This window comes from Fukomys damarensis, unplaced genomic scaffold, assembly GCF_012274545.1.
Source record: "Fukomys damarensis isolate Sample0158 unplaced genomic scaffold, DMR_v1.0_HiC HiC_scaffold_9, whole genome shotgun sequence".
NCBI classification, from domain to species: domain Eukaryota; kingdom Metazoa; phylum Chordata; class Mammalia; order Rodentia; family Bathyergidae; genus Fukomys; species Fukomys damarensis.
Genome location: NW_022900921.1, coordinates 7,868,227 through 7,888,343, shown reverse-complemented (window position 1 = coordinate 7,888,343; position 20,117 = coordinate 7,868,227). Strand labels below are relative to the sequence as shown.

Below are 20,117 nucleotides of genomic sequence, written 5' to 3'. Positions count from 1 at the left end.
ATAGGGGGGAAAAGGAAAGGGAGAAGCAGAAGGAAAAGTATGCAAAAATACATACTGGAAAAATGAAGCTGGAAGGAGGGAGAGGGAAAGGATGTAAAAAGAATTGAGACGTGTTACGTACGCGTACCAACTCTCAGGATGAATGTAATTATTATGGACTGCAAACATATACTAAAAAAGTTTAAGAAAAAAATACCTAGCTTTGTATTAGTCATACTATTATAGATGGCTAGGTTAGAGAGAGATATTACAGGTAGTCAGGACTAGGTCCTCAAGGGAGTCAGTGCAGATGAAAAGATATTACAGCTGTGGCTGGAGGTGCATCTGTGGAAAGCCAGGCCTCAAGAAAAAGATGGAATGGTCAGGCCTACATACTTCCCTGAGTGATAAGCCATAATTTAAAGAATACACTGCAACTGGTATCACCTCGTCCAAGAAAGCCTAGACAGACATCGTCACTATGTGGGTGACCAAAACCTCTCATCTCTTCCTAAAAATGTCTTTGTTCTTTCATGTACACTTGCTACACATGACCTACTTCCCTTCTGGATCAATATTAAATATTACCTAAGGAGCTATACTTGTAATCTTATTGGCTGATCATAGTTTTGACCCATGTTGTACGCACCTCATGATTTTGTACCCAACTCATAATTTTGCTTTATAAAACTATCTCAGAGAAGTCTGATCATTGGCAACCCACTTTTGGATTCTCTCCTGTCTCTTAGGAGCTATCTCTCTCTATAATTTTTCCTACTATTAATCTGTGTTGTTCCATAGAATTCATTCTTTGATTTCGGGGAACACGAATTTGTATGTAACATCTACCAGGCTTAGTGTCACATTTTTCCCCTATATTAATACAAAGAAATGACTTCTTGGGCTTTGCAATAACACTTAACCTGTACCTAATGTTCACATTTCTGGGGCGGGGGATGTAGCTTACAGGTGCTTCGCCTGCGCCTGCCACAAGGTCTAGTTCAATCCCTGGTCCAAAAAAAGCCCAAAACAAAAACAAAAAACTAAAACAACCAACCAAAAAAACCATTTGTGAATATTGAATATCCTCTACTAAGGCTGTTAAATTCGAGGACATCTTTTCAAATACATGTCAATATTAAAATTCCTTTAAATGCTACCAACATATAATAATTGTAAAAAGCTATGGGGACCATGTGATAATTCAATACATGTAAATAATGTATAACGATCAAATGAGAAAAAAATGCTGGCATATTATCATGTAATGAGTATATTATTTTACAACTCAATTTTGGAAAGTTCTGCTGTTGAAAATGATAAATATTGGTAGCTATAACCCAGATAAACAAAAACTCTGATGTTCTCTGGAAGTTTTAATACAGAGATTCTAAGACCTAAAAGATTGAGAACTGCTGTTAAAATTAACAGCAACAGTCTACAGATCAGATTAAGGGAACTGTTCAGTAGTTTACCAAGATAACATACGTAAGCCTCAATCCTTTTCATTTTTCTATCTCAACAGAGGAAATTATTTTATACTTATACAATATTTATTTCTTTTCTGGAGTATGCATTTATAAAAAGCTCCCACATATGGTTCAATCTAAATTCAAGAAAGAAAATGAAAATATCCAAAAGGTTTTAGGAACTGTCGATTACATGTAGATATTAAGATGGTTAATTCTTTTGTTGTTGTTGTTGTTTTCTGAGACAGGGTCTCACTATGTAGTTGAGACTGACCTGGAACTCACTGTGTAGCCCAGGCTGGTCTCGAACTCACAGCGATCCTCCTGCCTCAGCCTCCGGGAGTGCTGGGATTACAGGCGTGCGCCAACACGCCTGGACTTTAAAATGGTTAATTCTGAAGGCATTAAAGGGAGATGGAAGACCAGGATTCTTAAAAGCCAAGCCACTTTACCTCTTGGATTCAGTTATCCAGGTCTTCACAGTAATGTTGCCCTGAATGTTTTTTCTGACTCTCTACGTTTCCTGCGTTCCCACTGTCCATAGCAAAATGAGGAGGTACATCTTTCTGAAGAGAGCAGGAGCCATGAGACTCATAAAAACAGCATATCGTTCTTCTGCTTAGAAGCCTTCATTTCCCACTGAGTTCCACGTAAAATCCGAACTCCTCATCCTGGCTCACACGCCTCACAAGACTTGGTGCTGAAGTCCTGGCCTCATCTCCCTTCCTTCCCATCCTGCCCGAGGCGCAGGGGCCCCTTTCCTTCGCCTAAACTTGGCTACGTTTGTTCCCTCTGTGGCCTTTCCTTCTACTTAGCATGCTCCACTCCAGATCTACATAAGACCTGTTACTCCCTCACTTCGTTCTTCATTATCCTGCCAAGTTTCTTTAAAGCACTCAATTACCATCTGAGAAAATCCTGTTTGTTGACTTGCGGTCCGCTTCGCTCACCAAATCGTCGGTGACTAGAAAGCGGAATTTCCGCTCACTGCCATCGAGCGCAACCCATAGGTCTCAACACCCGTCCGCCCCCGGTGCCTCCCTAGAGGGAGCAAACACTTACCGAACCGAAGCCGAACTCCTTCCGCCCAAGCCGCTGCTTGACCCGGAAGTGCTCTTAGGCAGGGGAGCCCCGCCTTTCAGCTAAAGGAGTACTTCCGGGGCGGAGGAACGGCGAGTCGGCGGTGCCCGACCGGTGAGGGTGGGGCTGGGCGCGGTGAGAGTTCCCGGGACTCTGAGGCAGAGGAGGTCGCCGGGCCGGGGCGGAGCGGAGGCGGCCTGCGGGTGGGCGGCGGGCGCCTCACTGCAGGGCGCGGGGCTGGGAAAGCCTTTGGTTGACGAGGTGCCGCGTTCCTGGGACGACGACGGGAACTTAGGAGCGGTGTGGACGCTGCATCTCCCGTGGGCGACGCGGTCGTGGGAGTGGGGAGACGCTAGGAAGCACGCCTGCGCGTCTGGAGACGGCCCTGCTGGTGACGACGGGACGCGAACAGCTGCCGCCTGCACGAACGCCGTACGGCAGCAGCTGGTAACCTTTGAGCGGGTTGGTGCCTGTCAGTGACCCAGGCCCCGCGTGTGCAGGGGGCGACTCGGCGCCCCGTGGACCGGGGAGACGGAGGTGCAGATAAGTGAGCTGACTTGACCCCGGGTAGAGCGTCCAGGGCTGGAAGAAAAGTCTGGCTGCAGAGCCGGGGCTCGCAGGTGTTGAGCTGTATCGCTCTTCACTTTGTAGATGAGGTGGGTGTGTAAGGATGCGTTTCGTTTTACTTTTGAGGTTCCACTTGTTGGAGTCTGCCCTTCAGTTTTGAAAACACACTACAGAGCACCCGGAAAACTTGCAAAAACGTTGAATGGTGCAGTTCCATGTACCGGGTGTTATTATCCACCCTCAGTTATGAAGCTACTGAGAACAGTGATGCAAACGCTCTTCTCATAACGACAGTAATAAGCAAACCATCAACTCAGACAAATTCTCTTCTGATCTGGCAAATTCGAGATCCTCGTTAAATATTTGTCGTACAAATGCAAAAATAGAATTACCTAGTATTTAATATTTTGGAGTTTGTCCTTTTAGTCTTTTATAACGTGAATTAAATTTATGTAACGGCTATAGTGTATTATATATATTCCATTTAGTATAGTACATGTAATATTGTTCCATGCTGTAACCTGTAGAAACCATAAGGAAAAATGGTAAAATGCATATTTATTCATCTACAGAAATATTGAATGTTGTGCAAGGACTGTATAGTCTTTCCTATTAAATGGGCCTTTGAATTAAGTGGGGTAAAAATTGCTTCACATTAGTTCTGTAACTCCAGAGCTTGGTGCCCAGTGGGATTTTAAGATGTTTTGAAGCAAGTGAATGAATGTATTTCAAGTTGGTTTGTGTGTCAGTTGGTAGTCGTGCCTGGATTCTTTTTCTGCACGTGTTTTGGGACTGTGTAGTGTGTGTGTGTGTGTGTGTGTGTGTGTGTATATGATGTACCCACATAGCTTAGGTTTCATGGTGTTGTATTAATCTGCCTAGCCTTGTGCTTCCCCATCATTGTCTCCTACATTTTAACTACTCCAGGCGACTGACTCCGTCCCATTTTCCTCTATGCTTTTTCTTCTGTGGTTTCCATGCCCTTCAATTCTCTCATTTGCATTTTCATCTTCCAACGTCTTAAGCATAGTTTAAGGCAGTGTTGCAAACAAAAATGCCCGAGGGACTACTCAGGTTATAATAAATGATGAAATGGTTTTGAGTGGAAATTGTGGACTACCGGGAGAGCATTGCCTTATCCAAGAGCTCTTGGCTAAGGTAGTTATTATACAGTCAGATGTGCTCCCACTGTTGCCACATCTTCCAGTTTTACAAGAATAGGTGGAAACGTGTATTTTTATATGAAATCTGATTTTTAAATGTTAGCAACTAATTGAAAAAAGTTTACTGTGCAGTCCAATTAAAAACATCTGTAGGCTAGGTTTGGCATTCAAAGATTCCCACTTGGTGACTAGGGCTTGAGACTTATTTCAGGTTCTGTGTTTATGAGTTATGTTCCCTGCATGTAGTGGCCAGCTTCCTCTCTTTTTCTTTTAACATTTGGTATGCGCTTCTTTTATAGTTCTGTGTCCAGTCTGTCTTGGATGTTAGTGGGTCTGTTCTACTTCATTAGAAAGAGTTCGATGGTATTAGACTGAGTCTGGTCTACACTTAGTACATACTGGAGTAAACTGTGTTTGTTCATACCTAGAGCATGTGTATGCATTTCTGTTTATGTGCAGGATACATTTGTTTGGTATATTTATTTATCCTGAAAATTAATATTTGCTTTTTGTAGAAGTACGAATAGTAGCTTTAATTGCCAAAGAGCTTTACTGCTATTCAAAGCTGGTCTGGCAAAAATATTTTCTATGGCTTTAATAATCTTTCTAGAAAAATTGAAAGAGGGATGATTAGTAAGGTTTTTATATAACTGATAAAAGAAGAAATTGATAACTGATACCTCATTGAAATGAAAAGCTTATTCTGTAAGAGACCCCATGAAGACAAGAAAAGATAAGTCATAGTCTGGGATTTTTTTTTTTTTAATTGGAGAAAAGTTTTGATGTTTTTATTGCTGCATGTTTGCAGTACCTAATGATTCCATTCATTTTAGGGAATTGGCACATGCACATAACATATCTCAGTTCTTTTTTTCCCCTTCCCCCTCCACCCCCTCCTCCTTTTTGCCACCATGAGATTCATTTATTCTGTAAGTCCTTGTGAAGTTAATTATCATACATGCAGATTAACAGCCAGACTGACAGGCCAGAACAAACCCTATAAAACAAATTGGACAGTTATACCAAATCAAGACACACTTTTAGATACATTGTCCATGTTGGATTACAATAACTTTCTTTTTTCCTTTTGTCTCTTATTTTGCACTTTATGTTGAGTTTTTCCTATAAGAGATACCATGTGATATTTAAGTTTGTGTGTCTCATTACTTCACTAAACATTATGGTCTCAAAGTGCATCCATTTTCCTACAAATAACTCATTTGTCTTTATAGCAGAGCAGTATTTCTTTGTGTATAAATATACCACATTTTCTTTATCTATGCACCTGTTGTTGGACATATAGGCTACTTCCAAGATTTAACTATTATAAATTGTGCTGCCATAAACATGGGTGTGCATAGATCACTGAGGTATGATGCTATTAACTCTTTCAGGAAGATACCTAGAAGGGGAATAGCTGGGTCTAGAAGGGCTTCCCTCTCCCCTGCCCAGGCCCTCTAGCATTTATTATCATTTGATTTCTTGATGATAGTCATTCTTTCCGGAGTAAGATGAAATCTCAGTATTGGATTACTTTGCATTTCTTAAGTGGTTAGTGATGTTGAACATTTTTTCATTTGTATATTGGCTGTCAAAGTGCATTTTAAACAGAAGATTTGAATGTAGAATAAAGAGCTTTCAAAATTCAACTGCAAAAAGAAGGAAAAGAAAAAGAAAACCATCAAAAATGCCAAAAAACGAAACTACCCAGCTCTAATTATAAGTAAGCAAAAGATGCAAATAGGTCACAGAAGAGATTATGTAGATGACAAACAAGCAAATGAAAAGATGTTCGACATCCGTTAACTATTACAGAAATGCATTTTAAAAGCCACAGTGAGATATTACCACTTCACTATCAGAATGGCTTAACTAAAAAATATTTCTAATATCAACATTGGAGAGAAGGGAGAGGAAATGGATCACTTATACAATCCTGGGGTGGGGGGAGTAAAATACTACTCTGGTCATTTAGCCCAGAGAAAGGAAAGCTTATGTATCTGTAAGAATCTGTACGTGAACTTTCATGTGTTACAGCCCCAAATGAAACAACCCAGACAAACTTCGGTGGATAAATAGTTGCGAGTATTCATATTGTGTACTACTGCTCAAATAAAAAAATGAACTCTTGATACAGCCGAGATGAATCTGGAGATTTTTATGCCGAATGAAATAGTCTCAAAAGATAATATTCTGTATGACTTATGTAATATCATAATTTATGTGCTATCATAAAATGACCATTTTAAAGAGCGAGAACAGATTAATTGCTGGTTTCTCTAGGTTGGAAGAAGTGTAGGAAGTGGCTGGTGCAAAAAAAGGGTAGCACAGGGGATCCTTGTGATTAAACTGTTGTATCTAAACTGTGGTGATGGTCACAAGAATCTGTGCAATTGGTCCTCCTTATCTATGGGTTTCTCATCAGATTCAACTGATCACAGATTGAAAATATTTAGGGGAAAAATTCATCTATAATGTACCTATACACTTTTTCTTGTCACTATTCCCTAAATAGTATAATACAGCACCAATTTACATAGTATTTACATTGTATTAGGTATTATAAGTAATCTGTAAGTGATAAAGTATATAAGACAATGTGTGTAGGTTATATGCACATACTACAGGAATTTGTGTAAGGAACTTGACCATTGTGGGTTTTACTGTTATCAGGGGATTCTGGAATAAATTCCCCCATGAATACCAAGCGATGACTGCATATATAATAAAATTTTATAGAATTTTGGACACAGAAGTGAGTGCATGTAAAACTGCTAAGATCTAAATAAGAGTGGTGGATCATGTCAATTTCCTGGTGAGATATTATTCTGTAGTTATCTAGTGTTACTGGGGAAACTCAGTGAAGGTATATGGGGTCTCTCTGTATATTTCTTACATTTGCGTGTAGATCTGTGAATTTATATCAAAAAAGCCTATATAGTTAAATTTTTTCTTGGACATCGTATTTTATCAGGTGATGTTCTAATCATGTCAGAGAAAGATGATACTGAGAGTCCAGGAATAATGGAAACAACCCCCACCTTTAAAGATGGAAACTGTGAGCCAGACAAAAATTCTGATGCTGTTGACCGAAGTGCTGAGCCAGAGAGTAAATCAGAATCTGTGGCATCCACTCGGAAAAGACCAGAGGTTAAACCTTCCAGTGACCTTGAAACTTCCAAAGTTCAGGTATTACAGGTTGCATCTAAAGTAATATACTTTAAAATATTAGAATGTAAAATACTAGGGTTCAACGATTTAATTTAGGGTTGCACTTTGATTTTAAAACTATGAAATACATTTGTCTCTTTTTATAAATGCCATAATAAGTAGTTGTCTTGGCTACGTGATGCTTGCATGCTGATAACATATACCTGACAGTCAAGTTATTTATTGATTGCTTTATTTTCTGGTACTTAAGATCGAACCTGGGACATTTGCAGTGAGCTGCATGTCCAACCTTTCTTTTATTGTTTTGAGGCAGGGTGTTGCTGAGATGCCCAGGCTAGATTAAACTTGTGATCCTCCTGTCTTGGCTTCCCTGAGTGCTGGAATTACAGTTGTGTGCCACTAGGCCTGGCTCAAGTATATATTTCCTTACCCAAATAACATGTATTTATTCATTCATGCTTCGGTTGATAGTTGGATACCTGTCTATATGTTCTGAGTCTTCTGTAATTTTTTATTTTCTATTGTCTTTTGTTTTTCTTCTTACTGGGAAAAATAGGAGACTGTTTCTAAAGATGTAACCCATGCCGGATGGGGATACTGGGGAAGCTGGAGCAAGTCTTTGCTCTCCTCAGCCTCAGCTACAGTGGCTACAGTAGGTAAGTTCATTTCATTATTTTTGTATGCGCTTGCTACAGATGCATGTAATGACTTTGTTAATAATTCTTCCCTCCATGTTTATTCAAAAGCTTTGTAGATTGAGAGTGATTAGTAATGATGGGCTGATACTTTCTGCCCCTAGACTTTGCACCATTTTCTTATAAGAAAGTTGAAGGCCAGGAATTGTTCCTCTAAGCCTGTGCTTTGCAGATGATGAATCAACTTTTTTTGTAAGGAGATAATAGTAATGATTATGTATTTTTAAAACATTTTTTTGAGACTGGGTCTCACTATGTAGTTGAGATTGACCTGGAACTCACTATGTAGCCCACGCTGGTCTCCAACTCACAGTGACCCTCCTTCCTCAGCCTCCTGAGTGCTGGGATTATAGGCATGCGCCACCACTCCCCGCTGATTATGTATTGTTAAAATAACATGCCTTCTGGTCATAATGCTTTTAGAAATATGCAGGTGGGATTTTTGGTTTGTTTCTTCAGTTATGGTAACCAATAGCAAAAATGTTATCATTTTTCTTATCAGGACAAGGTATTTCAAACATCATTGAGAAAGCAGAGACTTCGCTTGGGATCCCTAGTCCCAGTGAAATTTCCTCTGAAATCAAGTGTGCTGCAGGTCAGTATATAGAGACACTAAGATCTGGAATTTTGGATTGAAACGGGACAGTTGAGCTTGGTTTTACTTATTTAACATCTACTCTGTGGCACCATAGGACTGTGGTGAGATAAAGGATTTGGAATCTTTAGCTACCAACTAAAGGTCTGTGTCGTATAACCACTTGTGTGTCTCTTCACTTTCTGCATCTGTCAAATGACCTCAAGGGACTGTTGAAAACATTAAATATGTAAGGCTGTACATGTAGAACATGAGAATTGCTTAGCATTTTGCATGGCATAATTGAGTAAGTGACCAATTAGAGTTAGCTGAATTTGAATCTTTCATGACCTGTTTTTTTTAAATGTGTTAGTAGGAGGCTATATGTTTTGCTACTGCTTTTACATTTGGATTTTTATGAAGGTGCAGTGTTATTCTGGAGGCTTTTCTTGTTCAGGTATAAACCTGCCCTCGCTTAAGCTATAAAGGACGAAATTATCACCAGGGATCAGGAGGGCCTGGAACCAGAAAGTAGAGAGTTTTTTAAGACCTGGTTTGCTTTCTCCATCTCCTCCGGCCTCATTATTCTCCCTGCTTCTCTTCTTTGCTCATCTACATCAATTTTCCTCTTGAAGCCGATTGACTCTGCTTATTTTCCCCAGGTCCACCTGATGTACATCCCCATCAGTGACCAGCTCTCATTCCTTATTTCTACTTCCAAGTTTCTAGGAGAGGGAGTTATATCTGCCTATACTCATAGCACTTTTACATGGATCACTTACAGTCAGGGGAGAATTTCATAGTATTCAAACAGGGCTGCAAATGAATCCGAGGCACTGTTCTTAGGGATTTCTACATATCACTGTTCTGTCTGCAGTTAACAGAATATGAAACTAAAACTGATTTTATTTTTCTCAGTACAGAACTCTAGAAGTATACTTTTAGATACAGATAGTTTAGTGATTCATTGATGATAGGGTTCTGGGTAGGCGTCTCTCCAGTTTTCTTTGTTGATTTCTTTGTTGATTTCTTTGTGGTTCTTCAGTGGTTGCCAGATAATACTCCCAACTGCCAACTATGGTGTTTGTAAACAAATGTGCTTAAAGTCAGGAACAAAATAGAAAGTATCCTTTTTCCACTTGAATTCCTCCCCCTTTAAAGAGAATGAAGATTTTCCCAGGAGCCCCAAACATTTCTCCTTAGGTGCCATTGGCTGGAACAGGGTCTTCTGTTCCTGCTGTAGCAGAAAGAGATTCTGGGAGAGTGAGTTATGAGCATTTATCAGAAACTTCCTAATCAGTAGTGTGGTTTACTAGGGAGTGAACGGGGAATGAGAAGTGGCTTTGGATATATAAACAACAGTGTCTACAGCCTCTGAAAGATGGCTGCTGTACAAGACCATGTTTAAGAAGGGCATTGAAAACTACATTGAATCCTGCAAGAAGTAGCTACCTAATGAAATAGATGGAATTAATGTCTTAGAAAGTTGAAGGCCTCATGGACATCGACTCTAAAAGTCTAAAGATAGGAGATTGGGAGAACATGCTGGTTCTTTTTATAACTCTGAAGACTTACTGTAGAGAAAAGGGCTTCGATTTATTATTTGTGGCTCAGGAGGATATAGACTAGGTACCACTTAGTGGAAGTTGAATTGTCTTAAATTTTAGTTTAATAATTATTTAATAATGAGAACTTTCCAAAACTGTAGTGGGTTGCCTTTTCTTTTTTTTGTTACAGTAGATCTAACTCGGGACTTTTCACTTGCAAGGCAGGTGGCAGCACTACCTGAGATAAATCCCCACCCACCTGAGATAAATAAATCCCTGCCTTTAAATTGCCTTTTCATAAGTCCTTCCCATCTTCTAACCTTCCTAGTGAGGGAGGTTAATTTCACTGCAAAGGATATTATTGGAATGTTTCTTTTCAGAACTTGGAGATGTACAGAGACTGCTGATGAAAGTCATTTGGTCGTCACTTAGAGATTTTGTTATGTCCTTTATTTATTTTTATTTTTGTATTTTTTATTTATTTTATTTATCTATTTATTTTGGTTTTTTGAGACAGGGTCTCACTATGTAGTTGAGACTGACCTGGAACTCACTATGTAGCCCAGGCTGGTCTCCAACTCACAGTGATCCTCCTGCCTCAGCCTCCTGAGTTCTGGGATTACAGGCGTGCACCACCACGCCTGGCTTGTTACTTCCTTTGAAGGTGCTGTCTTTTGCTTTCCTTTTGTTGCAGGTAGCTATGATAAATATGTAGGTTAGATGTTTTTCAGACATTAAGCTTCTTAGGGTGAATCTAGAGTAACCCTTATCCTAATGACTAGGACCTGTTAGGACCTCAGAAGATGAGGTCTATCAAATTTTCAGCTGTTTAATGAAATCTGTCTGTTTTGGTTTATTGGAAATCTAATGCCTAAGCCAAGCAGGAGCTCTGAGAGTAGCTTACTTCTCCATAACAGTTCATTTTCCAGCCTTGGAGAGTCCCCTATTGTCTGAGTAGTGTAGTATCCAGCCAGAGACACAGGAGCATGCCTGTGTAGATTCTTAGAGCTCTTCCCTTTTGTAACCCTGTCCTTTCCAGTTTTCTACCTTGTGAGTTCCAGCTACCTCAGCCTTCCCTATTTCTAGTATTTTTCTCTTCCAGTCATCATTCTTTGTTTTGCTCTGCTTAGGTTTTCCCATCTTGTGTCATGGTTTGGAAAAATGCCTCTAGACAGAAAGCCAGTCCGAATGTAGAGTTCACTTTGTTTCTCTGTTCTCCTGGACCGAAGTACTGTACTTCTTGTTAAGGGAAATTTTGTCCAGTTTTCTAGTTGGCGTTAGAGTAGGGCAAGTCCAACATCAGTTAGTTCATGATAGGTAGAAGTCAAAGTCCTCCCTATAATAGAATATTTGATACAATATACTTTGATCATTTGATGTAATAGTTGATGTGTAAGATTTTAGTTTAATAAAATAGATTTTTTGAAACATACTCTTCTTTGAAATATGTGTAATTCTCTTTCTACTAATCACTATAATTTTCTAGGATAATATGGAGTTATTTACATATAGCAAAATTTTCTTTTTATAGCTGTGCAGTTTTATGTTTTGATAAATACATACAGTTAAGTTTATAAGTATAGTGTACCATGTATAACTGTATAGTATAACTGATTTTACAGATACAGAATATTTCTTGTACTATATAAACAATTGAGAGTATTTTCATTACCAAAAAAAGTTCTTTCATGCTACTTTGTAGTCACTTCCTTCTCTCCTACAAGCGCTTGGCAACCACTTATCTGTGTTCTGGTATGGTAGTTTTAACTTGTGCATGAGATTGTATCACTGAGATCACTCAGGATACAGTCTAAAGTTGTGTTGATCAGTCATATGTTCAAAAGATTGCATTTAGTTTTTGAAATGAAAGTGAAAAAAACAGCTGCATAGTTTAGCTTTCATGTTAAAATAGGCAGATGGTTTAAAATAAAAAGGCTTAAGGTTACATGTGTAACTATTAAACAGTCACATCGATACTAAGAAAGCAAAACACAGTGACTCTTCCTTTCATATTTACCTTTCATATGAACCTTCTCCTATTGTAGGAGAGACAAATGCCAGAGAGAATGAAAACTCCTTGGTGGCTGGGCCATTTGGTGTATTCTCAACCATTTCTACTGCTGTTCAGAGCACAGTGAGTAAAAAGTGCAAGGTGGCTTTTCATTATTATAATGGTCTGCCTATCTTTCTCCTTTTCCTTGAAAAGCCATGGGAACTGATTATTCTTATGAGAGTCCAAATAACTAAATATTAGTGACTTCTTAAGGTAGAGTAAGAGCTACATGAAAACTTTCTTTAAAGAAATAAAGGTATATAGGATGAAGAATTACAGACAGGCAATGTATATAAGATTTTACTGACTAGGAATTCATAGTTTGGTGGCTCTCGACAGTGTCTTTACATAAATATTTTGTTCATAATTACATCTTTGAGCTGCAGGGAGAAAGTGTCTTTTCTTTATGGTGGATACTTGGAAAACTATGGATGGTAAGAAACATATTAAAAAGGATAGTAGAGAGCACTTAATATTGTTCCTGTATCAGAGTGGTTGGCTGGTACTTTTTCTTTTAACTTTTTGTTGAAATGTATCAGAAATACAGAAAATGAAGTCATAAGTGTTCAGTTTGAATTTTCACAGTGGGAAAATACTCAGTAGGAAAATACTCTCACTAATATTATGGTGTGTACAGTGCCCCTGACTCACTCCATCTCCTGCGCTGAGATGACCATTTATGACTACTACTATCATACATGCATTCTGCCTGCTTGTATGCTTTATGTAAAAGGAATTGAATGTATGTACCCCATTATATTTGACTTCCTTCACACAGTATTTTGTTTGCATCAAACAAAATATTGGAGTTTTTGTGTATTTTCTTGGCTGTGTTCCGCTGAGGGACTCTGTCACATTACATGTATTGCACAGTTGGTAAGCACTGGGGATAGTTCAAGTTTATAGCTGTTATAAGCGATACCGGTACATACAGTCTTGTACATACGTGTCTTCTGATGAACTTGTGGAATTGCTGGGTCATGCCGGTGTAGTAGATATTGACTACTTGTTTACTGCAAGCAGGATATGATGACTTTACTTGCTTCACATTCTTCTCAGTTATTGGTATCTATGGCCACTACTTTTAAATCCTATAATCAAAATGTTCAAATATATTTTCTCAATATTGTTGTGATGAAGTTGTGTGTGGTTTCTAGGGAAAGAGCGTTATCTCTGGGGGTTTGGACGCCTTAGAATTCATTGGGAAAAAGACAATGGATGTAATAGCAGAAGGGGATCCTGGCTTTAAAAGAACTAAGGGGCTGATGAGCCAAAATTCTACACTATCTCAGGTACTGTTTTCTTTACCTGTTTGGTTCCTGTTTCTATTTTTGTTTTATAATTTTTCATTTATTAATGTGGGACATTGTTAGAGTTTCCTTTTAAAGAATTTTCAGTGATATTTTAAATTAAAGCTCTGGGGGTTGGTTGAGCACTGGGAGCTCTAATGCTTAGAAAAATGCCAAGATTTTTTTTTTTTTCTTTCTTCAAGAGTCTCCTGTCAGTGTAGTGTAAAATGCTAAATCAAGTCAGAGTTTATTAGATTAATGTTCAGACCACTTTGAGAGAAATCCCAGGTTCCTTACATATTATTTACACTGTCTAGCATCAGATTTTGTATTATTTTTTTTCCTGCAGCTCCTGAGTATATTGGATTTGAATTGCATTGCCCAGAATGAAAGGGCAGTGCTCTGTGCTGAAGCCTGTCTCAGCTTTGATTCCTTCTTCCCTTGAAACTTACCCTTGAGCTCTCATTACTTGCTGCGCTGTAATGCCTTCATCTCTTTTTAGGTTTTACGAGAGGCGAAGGAGAAAGAAGAGCTATGGACCTCCAATGTGGTTACCATGGAAACTGACAAAAAACCTCACTATGGGCTACTCTTTGATGAATTTCAAGGCCTTTCACATCTAGAAGCTCTAGAGATGCTTTCTCGAGAAAGTGAAATAAAGGTAATTCCAAACCAAAAATTGCAACTGAGAAACTCTTCAAAAAAAGAGTTGTTGCATAGCATATTTTCTCTTTGTGTATTTGGATGATGAAATGCATTTCTTATGGAGGCTTAAGACTCTGGAAACACCATACTAGAACAAATGAAAAGCTAATGTTTAAATTATTGCTACAGAGGAGCACAATGAATCAAATGTTGTTTCTCTAAAATGACGCAAAAAAAGATGGGTTAACAAAGAGCTCTTAGTAGTTCATCTGTTATTTTACTTTTACTCCAGTCTTTTTTTCCCTTTTTCTTTTTTTTTTTTTTTACAGTTTCTTTGGCTTCAGCAGCCAGGAAAAAAACCTGTTGTCTTAAGCTGCCAATTTGTAGACAGTTACCTGTTAGCCTTTAATTGATTCAAGACTATTTCATTTCCCCTTGCTGTTTTTTTTTTTTTTCCTCTTTTGGAGACAGAGTCTGGCTATGTAGCCCAGGTTGGCTTTGAACTCACTGTGTAGCCCAGGCTGTTCTGGAACCATGGTAATCCTCTTACCTTAGCCTCCTGAGTGCTGGGATTATGGTCATGTGCAACCACACCTGGCTTTTGTACACACCTGTGGCCTGTGGTAATTTTGGAAATACAAATTCTTCTACCTTTCTGTAGTAACTAGCCTCCTGTCTTAAGATTCTAAGGAATTGTTTGTGTTGGCTGGTGAGCCTGTAATTCTGACTTCACCTTAACCTGTATTCTCTTCTTCATTTGAGAATGTTTTTTCATTTCTTACGGCCACAATTTTTGATTATTTTATATCCATTCAGGTGAAGTCTGTCCTTAATTCTCTGAGTGGAGAAGAATTAGAGACCCTAAAAGTTGAATTAGAGCAACTCAAAGAAGCATTTTCCCTAGCAGAGTTTTGTGACGAAGAGGAAGAAGAGAAAGGAGGTAATGCAAAAGTTCAAAATCTGAGTGGACTTCCCACTTTTACTATGTTTGTATGTAGTGCTTTGCGTGGATATAAATTATTTTCTCTTTAATTGCACAAGCTGGATTTTTTTTCCCATGGTAATTTTCATGCAAAATCATCTCTGTAGCCTTCCCTTTGCTGGGCATTACAATCAGCATGTCAGCTTCATGACCCCTCTTCTTCTCACTGCCAGACTTGTGGCTTTTCCAAGTCCATTCTTGCAGCAAGCAACTCTGCCTAGTTGCCTAGTTGTGCGGTGAAAAAAACTGTTGTGGTCAGATTCTTTTCTCAGTTTGATTTACCCATAAGTGTTTGTACATCTAGGTAACTCAGCCATGCCTTGCTGAGTTCTGTCACCTTAGGTCCCCAGTGTTGGATTGGAGTGTGCAAGGTGGCAGCTACCTAAAATGTGGGTGATCATTTGGCTTTTCATTTTTACAAGTTATCTTGTCCTCAGTTTTAATATCTATACCTCTGAGAAAGTGTACATGTTGGAAATGTGGCAGTTTATGTAAAGCATAATTTCTGATCTACTGAATATTGAGTCACAAGGTGTGTTACCACATTTTGGAAATATTTCTAAGATGTATCTAACTCTTTTTTTGAATTTTTTTTTGGTAGCGGAGATCGAACTTGGGTCCTTGTGCTTGCAAGGCAGGCAGCAGAACCACTGAGCTAAATCCCCAGCCCTACACTGTCTTTTTTAAAGAATGTAAACCTAACAAATAGTTTTGCCTTTTCATGATGAAGTAATCAGTTATGAACATTAAAATTGAATAGAAAAATTCTATTGCTGTTATTAGGATGTACAGGGTTGGTCAGTCACCCATGCAGTCGATTAAAGCGGTGGTTTACATGTCATCTGCAGATCCTTGAGTCCAAAATTCTTAAAGAGAGTAATCCCGAGATGTCATTTACTTTAAAAAATGTTTTTTTAGTTTTTTTTTTTTTTTTAATTGTTTGGACAGTTACTAATGATGAAAAGTAGTAAAATTTCTGATGCCATAGCCAATAGCTGTGCTAATACCGTTTTTATTAAAGTGCCAGTTTCATTTAACTATGTTCTTGATGAAGCAGTAAAAATTATTGTTTTATTAGATCTTGACCTTGAAGTATACTTTTTAATATATTGTGTTATACATAGTGAAGTAAAGTGATTTGCTCAAGCAAAGCACTAGTATTGTTTCAATTTTGAGGTGAACTGCATATTTTTGGCCTGGAACACCATTTTCACTTAGAAGTTTACACATGCATGCAGACTATTCAGAATAGAATATTTAATGAACATTGAAAATGAATTATGCTTTGCCTTTACTTCAGGAAAGCATCTGGTTGTGCTTATGACTCATGATAAAAATTCAAACTAAGTCAGAGTTAGAAATTTGTAAAACATATTTATTGCTGTGGTGAGCTTCACAGCTTTCCAGTGCTGTTTACAGATTCTTCTAATGAAATCTGTGGTGATAGTAACAAATAGAATAATTTCTAGATGTTTTACTGTAAAATCTGTCAGCATTTGGAAGGTCTGCATAACTCACAGAACCATTATTTTCCAAGTGACTAATGCATGATATAAAATCATAAATGGGCAAAAGAGAGTGGTAGATTTTAATTTAATTTATCTGAGTGTGCAATTCTATGATATGCTTTCAAGTTCATTCCAGTACAGATCATTGCATCCTATTTTCTGTTAAAGTTCACTGGTTGAATTTTGGTGTATTAAGGAATATCTTAAGTCTTTACTAATTATCTGAAAAGACTATTAAAAACAGTTCTTCCTGGGCTAGAGGTATGGCTTATTGGTAGAATGCTTGCCTGTCATGTACAGAGTCCTCACTTTGATCTGCAACACCACCAAAAAAACTTAACTCTCTAAGTTAAACTGTCATTATTTGCTGACGATATGATACTCTACATTGAAGACCCAAAAAACTCTACCAAAAGACTTTTAGACTTAATTGACACTTTTCAGCAGAGTAGCTGGATACAAGGTCAACACCCCAAAATCAATAGCCTTCTTGTACACAAATAACAGACTCAGTGAGAGAGAAATTAAGGAAACAATTCCCTTCACATTAGCATCCAAAAAAATAAAATATCCAGGAACAATCTAACAAAAGAAGCAAAAGACCTCTACGCTGAAAACTGTAGAACTCTGAAAAGAGAGATCAAAGAGGATATAAGAAAATGGAAAGATATCCCCTGCTCCTGTGTAGGGAGAATCAACATAGTGAAAATGGCCATACTACCAAAACTGCTATGCAGATTCAATGCAATACCAATTGAAATTCCAACACTATATTTCACAGAACTAGAAAAAAGACTCCAAAAACTCATTTGGAACCATAAGAGACCTAGAATAGCAAAAGCCATCCTAGGCAACAGAGACATGGCAGCGGGTATAACAATTCCCAATTTGAAACTATACTACAAAGCCACTGTGATAAAAACAGCATGGTACTGACAAAGAAACAGACCTGAGGATCAGTAGAACAGACTGGCAGACACAAGAACAACTCCAGATGTACTCAGCTACCTCATCTTTGACAAAGGAGCTGACCGTCCCCACTGGAGGAAAGATAGCCTCTTTAATAAATGGTGTTAGAAAAATCTGCCAAAGATTAAAACTGGACCCTTATCTTTCACCATGCACTAAAGTAAAATCCAAGTGGATTAAAGATCTAAATATTAAAGCAAACACTAAACTTGCTGGAAGATAAGTTAGGCAGAACTCTTGAATACATTGGCATAGGAAAATATTTTATGAACAAATCCTCAGTAGCACGGGAACTAGCAGAAAGAATCAACAACTGGGATCTGATCTTATTAAAAAGCTTCTGCACTGCAAAAGAAACCATCAACAGAACTAAGAGACAACCTACAAGGTTGGAAAAAATAGTTACCAGCTGCTCCTCAGACAAAGGACTAATATCTAGAATATATAAAGAGCTGAAAACAATCAGCTCCCCCAAATAAAAAGACCCGATTCAAAAATGGGCATCTGAAGTACAAAGACATTTCTCAGATGAAGTAAAAGCAGCAAGTAAATATATGAAAAAATGTTCCACATCACTGGATATTTGAGAGATGCAGATGAAAACAACACTGAGATTCCACCTCACCGCACAAAGAATGGCTGCTATCAAGAAATCACACAATAACAAATGTTGGTGGAGTTGTGGGGAGAAAGGAACCCTTCTCCGTGGTTGATGGGAGTGCTGACTGGTGCAACCACCATAGAAATCAATATGGACTAGAGCTGGGACTAGAGGTTCCATTTGACCCAGCCATCCCTCTGCTGGGTATCTTTCCAAAAGAACTAAAAGAATCATATCACAGAGATATATGTGCACCTATGTTTATAGCGGCACAGTTTGTAATAGCTAAAACTTGGAAACTGGATAAAGAAGATGTGGTTTTTCTATAAAGTGGAATATTAGCCATAAAGAATGAGAAATGAGATTCATTCATAGGAAAATGGATACCTATTACGGTTATACTCCTAAGTGAAATAAGTCACATGTGTAAACACTGAATAGTTTCTCTGGTGTGAAAAACTATAATAGTACATAAGATCCTAATGAGATAATGGACCATGTGAAATATGAAGAAAGGAGCTAAAGGTGTAGGGAAAGTGGGAAGGGTAGGGGAAAGGTAATAAGGGTAAAGAAAAGATAAGAAAATGAAAAAATGGAAAAGAAGTGTTTGTAAAGGGGGAGGGGAGGAGGGGGTGAAGGGAGGGCAGGGACAAGGGGAAAAAATGAGAACCAAGACCAGTCATGTAAGGGTACGAGATCCCAATAATGAATGTAACTGTACTGTATCCCTAAAATGTACCAATAAATTGAATGAAGGAAAAAAAACCAAACTTACTTTTTTTGCAACTATGTCCTGCTCCCTCAAACAGGATCGAACTCATGACCTTGCACTTGTGAGGCAGGTGCAGTGCCACTCATCTAATTCCCTGGCCTCTCAAAGTATGTATCTTTGCAAGTTAGGACTTTGTTCACATACTTAAGACAGCATATCACAATGAAGTGTAAAAGCAGATAAGGGAATCCAGCCATGCTGCATTAATTTAAGCATTAAAGGTATTTATCAAAGTCATGAAAAAATGGCATTGTTGTCATTAAAATTTTTCTTTTTTGAAAAACATTTTTCTTTAAAAAATATGTTAACAAGTAGTTGGTTTATTATTTTCAGTGAGTAAATACCTTAAACATTTCAGTTTTAATTTTTAATATAATAAATGTCTATGTATGTATAACTCACCTTAAGATAGTTCTTTGGGGTTCTCAAAAAGGTTTTAGAGTATAAAGAGGCTCTGAGCCCAAAATATTCAAGAACTGTTAGGTTATATTATCCTAAAATGCAGTAGTTATAAAAGTGACTCTGATTGCTTTTAAGAATTGTGCATCCTTATTTCCTCTGCGCATTTACCTGTCCCTCTTTTTCTTTGCTTTTTTATCAGTGAGCTTGCCACTGATGTCCCCTGCGTCTCATTTAGCTTGTTTCTAATCTACTGTGGTGTGAGCGAGAGATCAAATGACTAGCCTTACTCAGGTCGTCCACTGAGAGGGGAAAGAGCTCAGGACTAAAGTTCTCTGTCTGGATTCTGCACTGACAGAGGCCTTTTCTTTCTTTCCTTTTTTTTTTTTTCCCAACTTTAATTGAGTTTATTGGTACATTTTAGGGATACAGTACAGTTGCATTCATTGTTGGGATCTTATACCTCTACATGACAGATTTTGTTTCTCATTTTTTCCCCTTGTCCCTGCCCGCCCTTCACCCTTCCTCCCCCCCCATCTACAAGCACTTTATTTCCATCTTTTCTTTATCTCACATTTTTTTCTTTTCTCTTATTACCCTTCCCCTACTCATCCCACCTTCCCTACACCTTTAGCCCCTTTCTTCCCATTTCAC

General features: G+C 38.2%; 2 protein-coding genes across 13 annotated transcripts in view; one reads left to right on the top strand and one right to left on the bottom strand.

The window, feature by feature from the left end:
* Positions 1–2,587, bottom strand: part of Mfap3 (microfibril associated protein 3) — a 127,571-nt gene extending 124,984 nt beyond the window's left edge. For 6 of the 8 annotated variants that reach the window (XR_004516378.1, XR_004516377.1, XR_004516376.1 and 3 more), the window contains exon 1: positions 1,901–2,504. The gene's annotated coding sequence lies outside the window, so the exon portion shown is untranslated. The other 2 variants (XR_004516381.1, XR_004516382.1) reach the window with 2 other exon arrangements.
* Positions 2,587–20,117, top strand: part of Fam114a2 (family with sequence similarity 114 member A2) — a 37,908-nt gene continuing 20,377 nt past the window's right edge. Inside the window, exons 1-9 of one of the 5 annotated variants that reach the window (XM_010639686.2) lie at positions 2,628–2,642; positions 3,222–3,339; positions 7,233–7,447; positions 7,986–8,085; positions 8,627–8,719; positions 12,291–12,379; positions 13,456–13,590; positions 14,090–14,248; positions 15,049–15,172. In XM_010639686.2, coding sequence (XP_010637988.1) covers positions 7,247–7,447; positions 7,986–8,085; positions 8,627–8,719; positions 12,291–12,379; positions 13,456–13,590; positions 14,090–14,248; positions 15,049–15,172 — 901 coding nt within the window. In that variant the 5' untranslated portion in view covers positions 2,628–2,642; positions 3,222–3,339; positions 7,233–7,246. The other 4 variants (XM_010639684.1, XM_010639687.1, XM_010639685.1 and 1 more) reach the window with 4 other exon arrangements.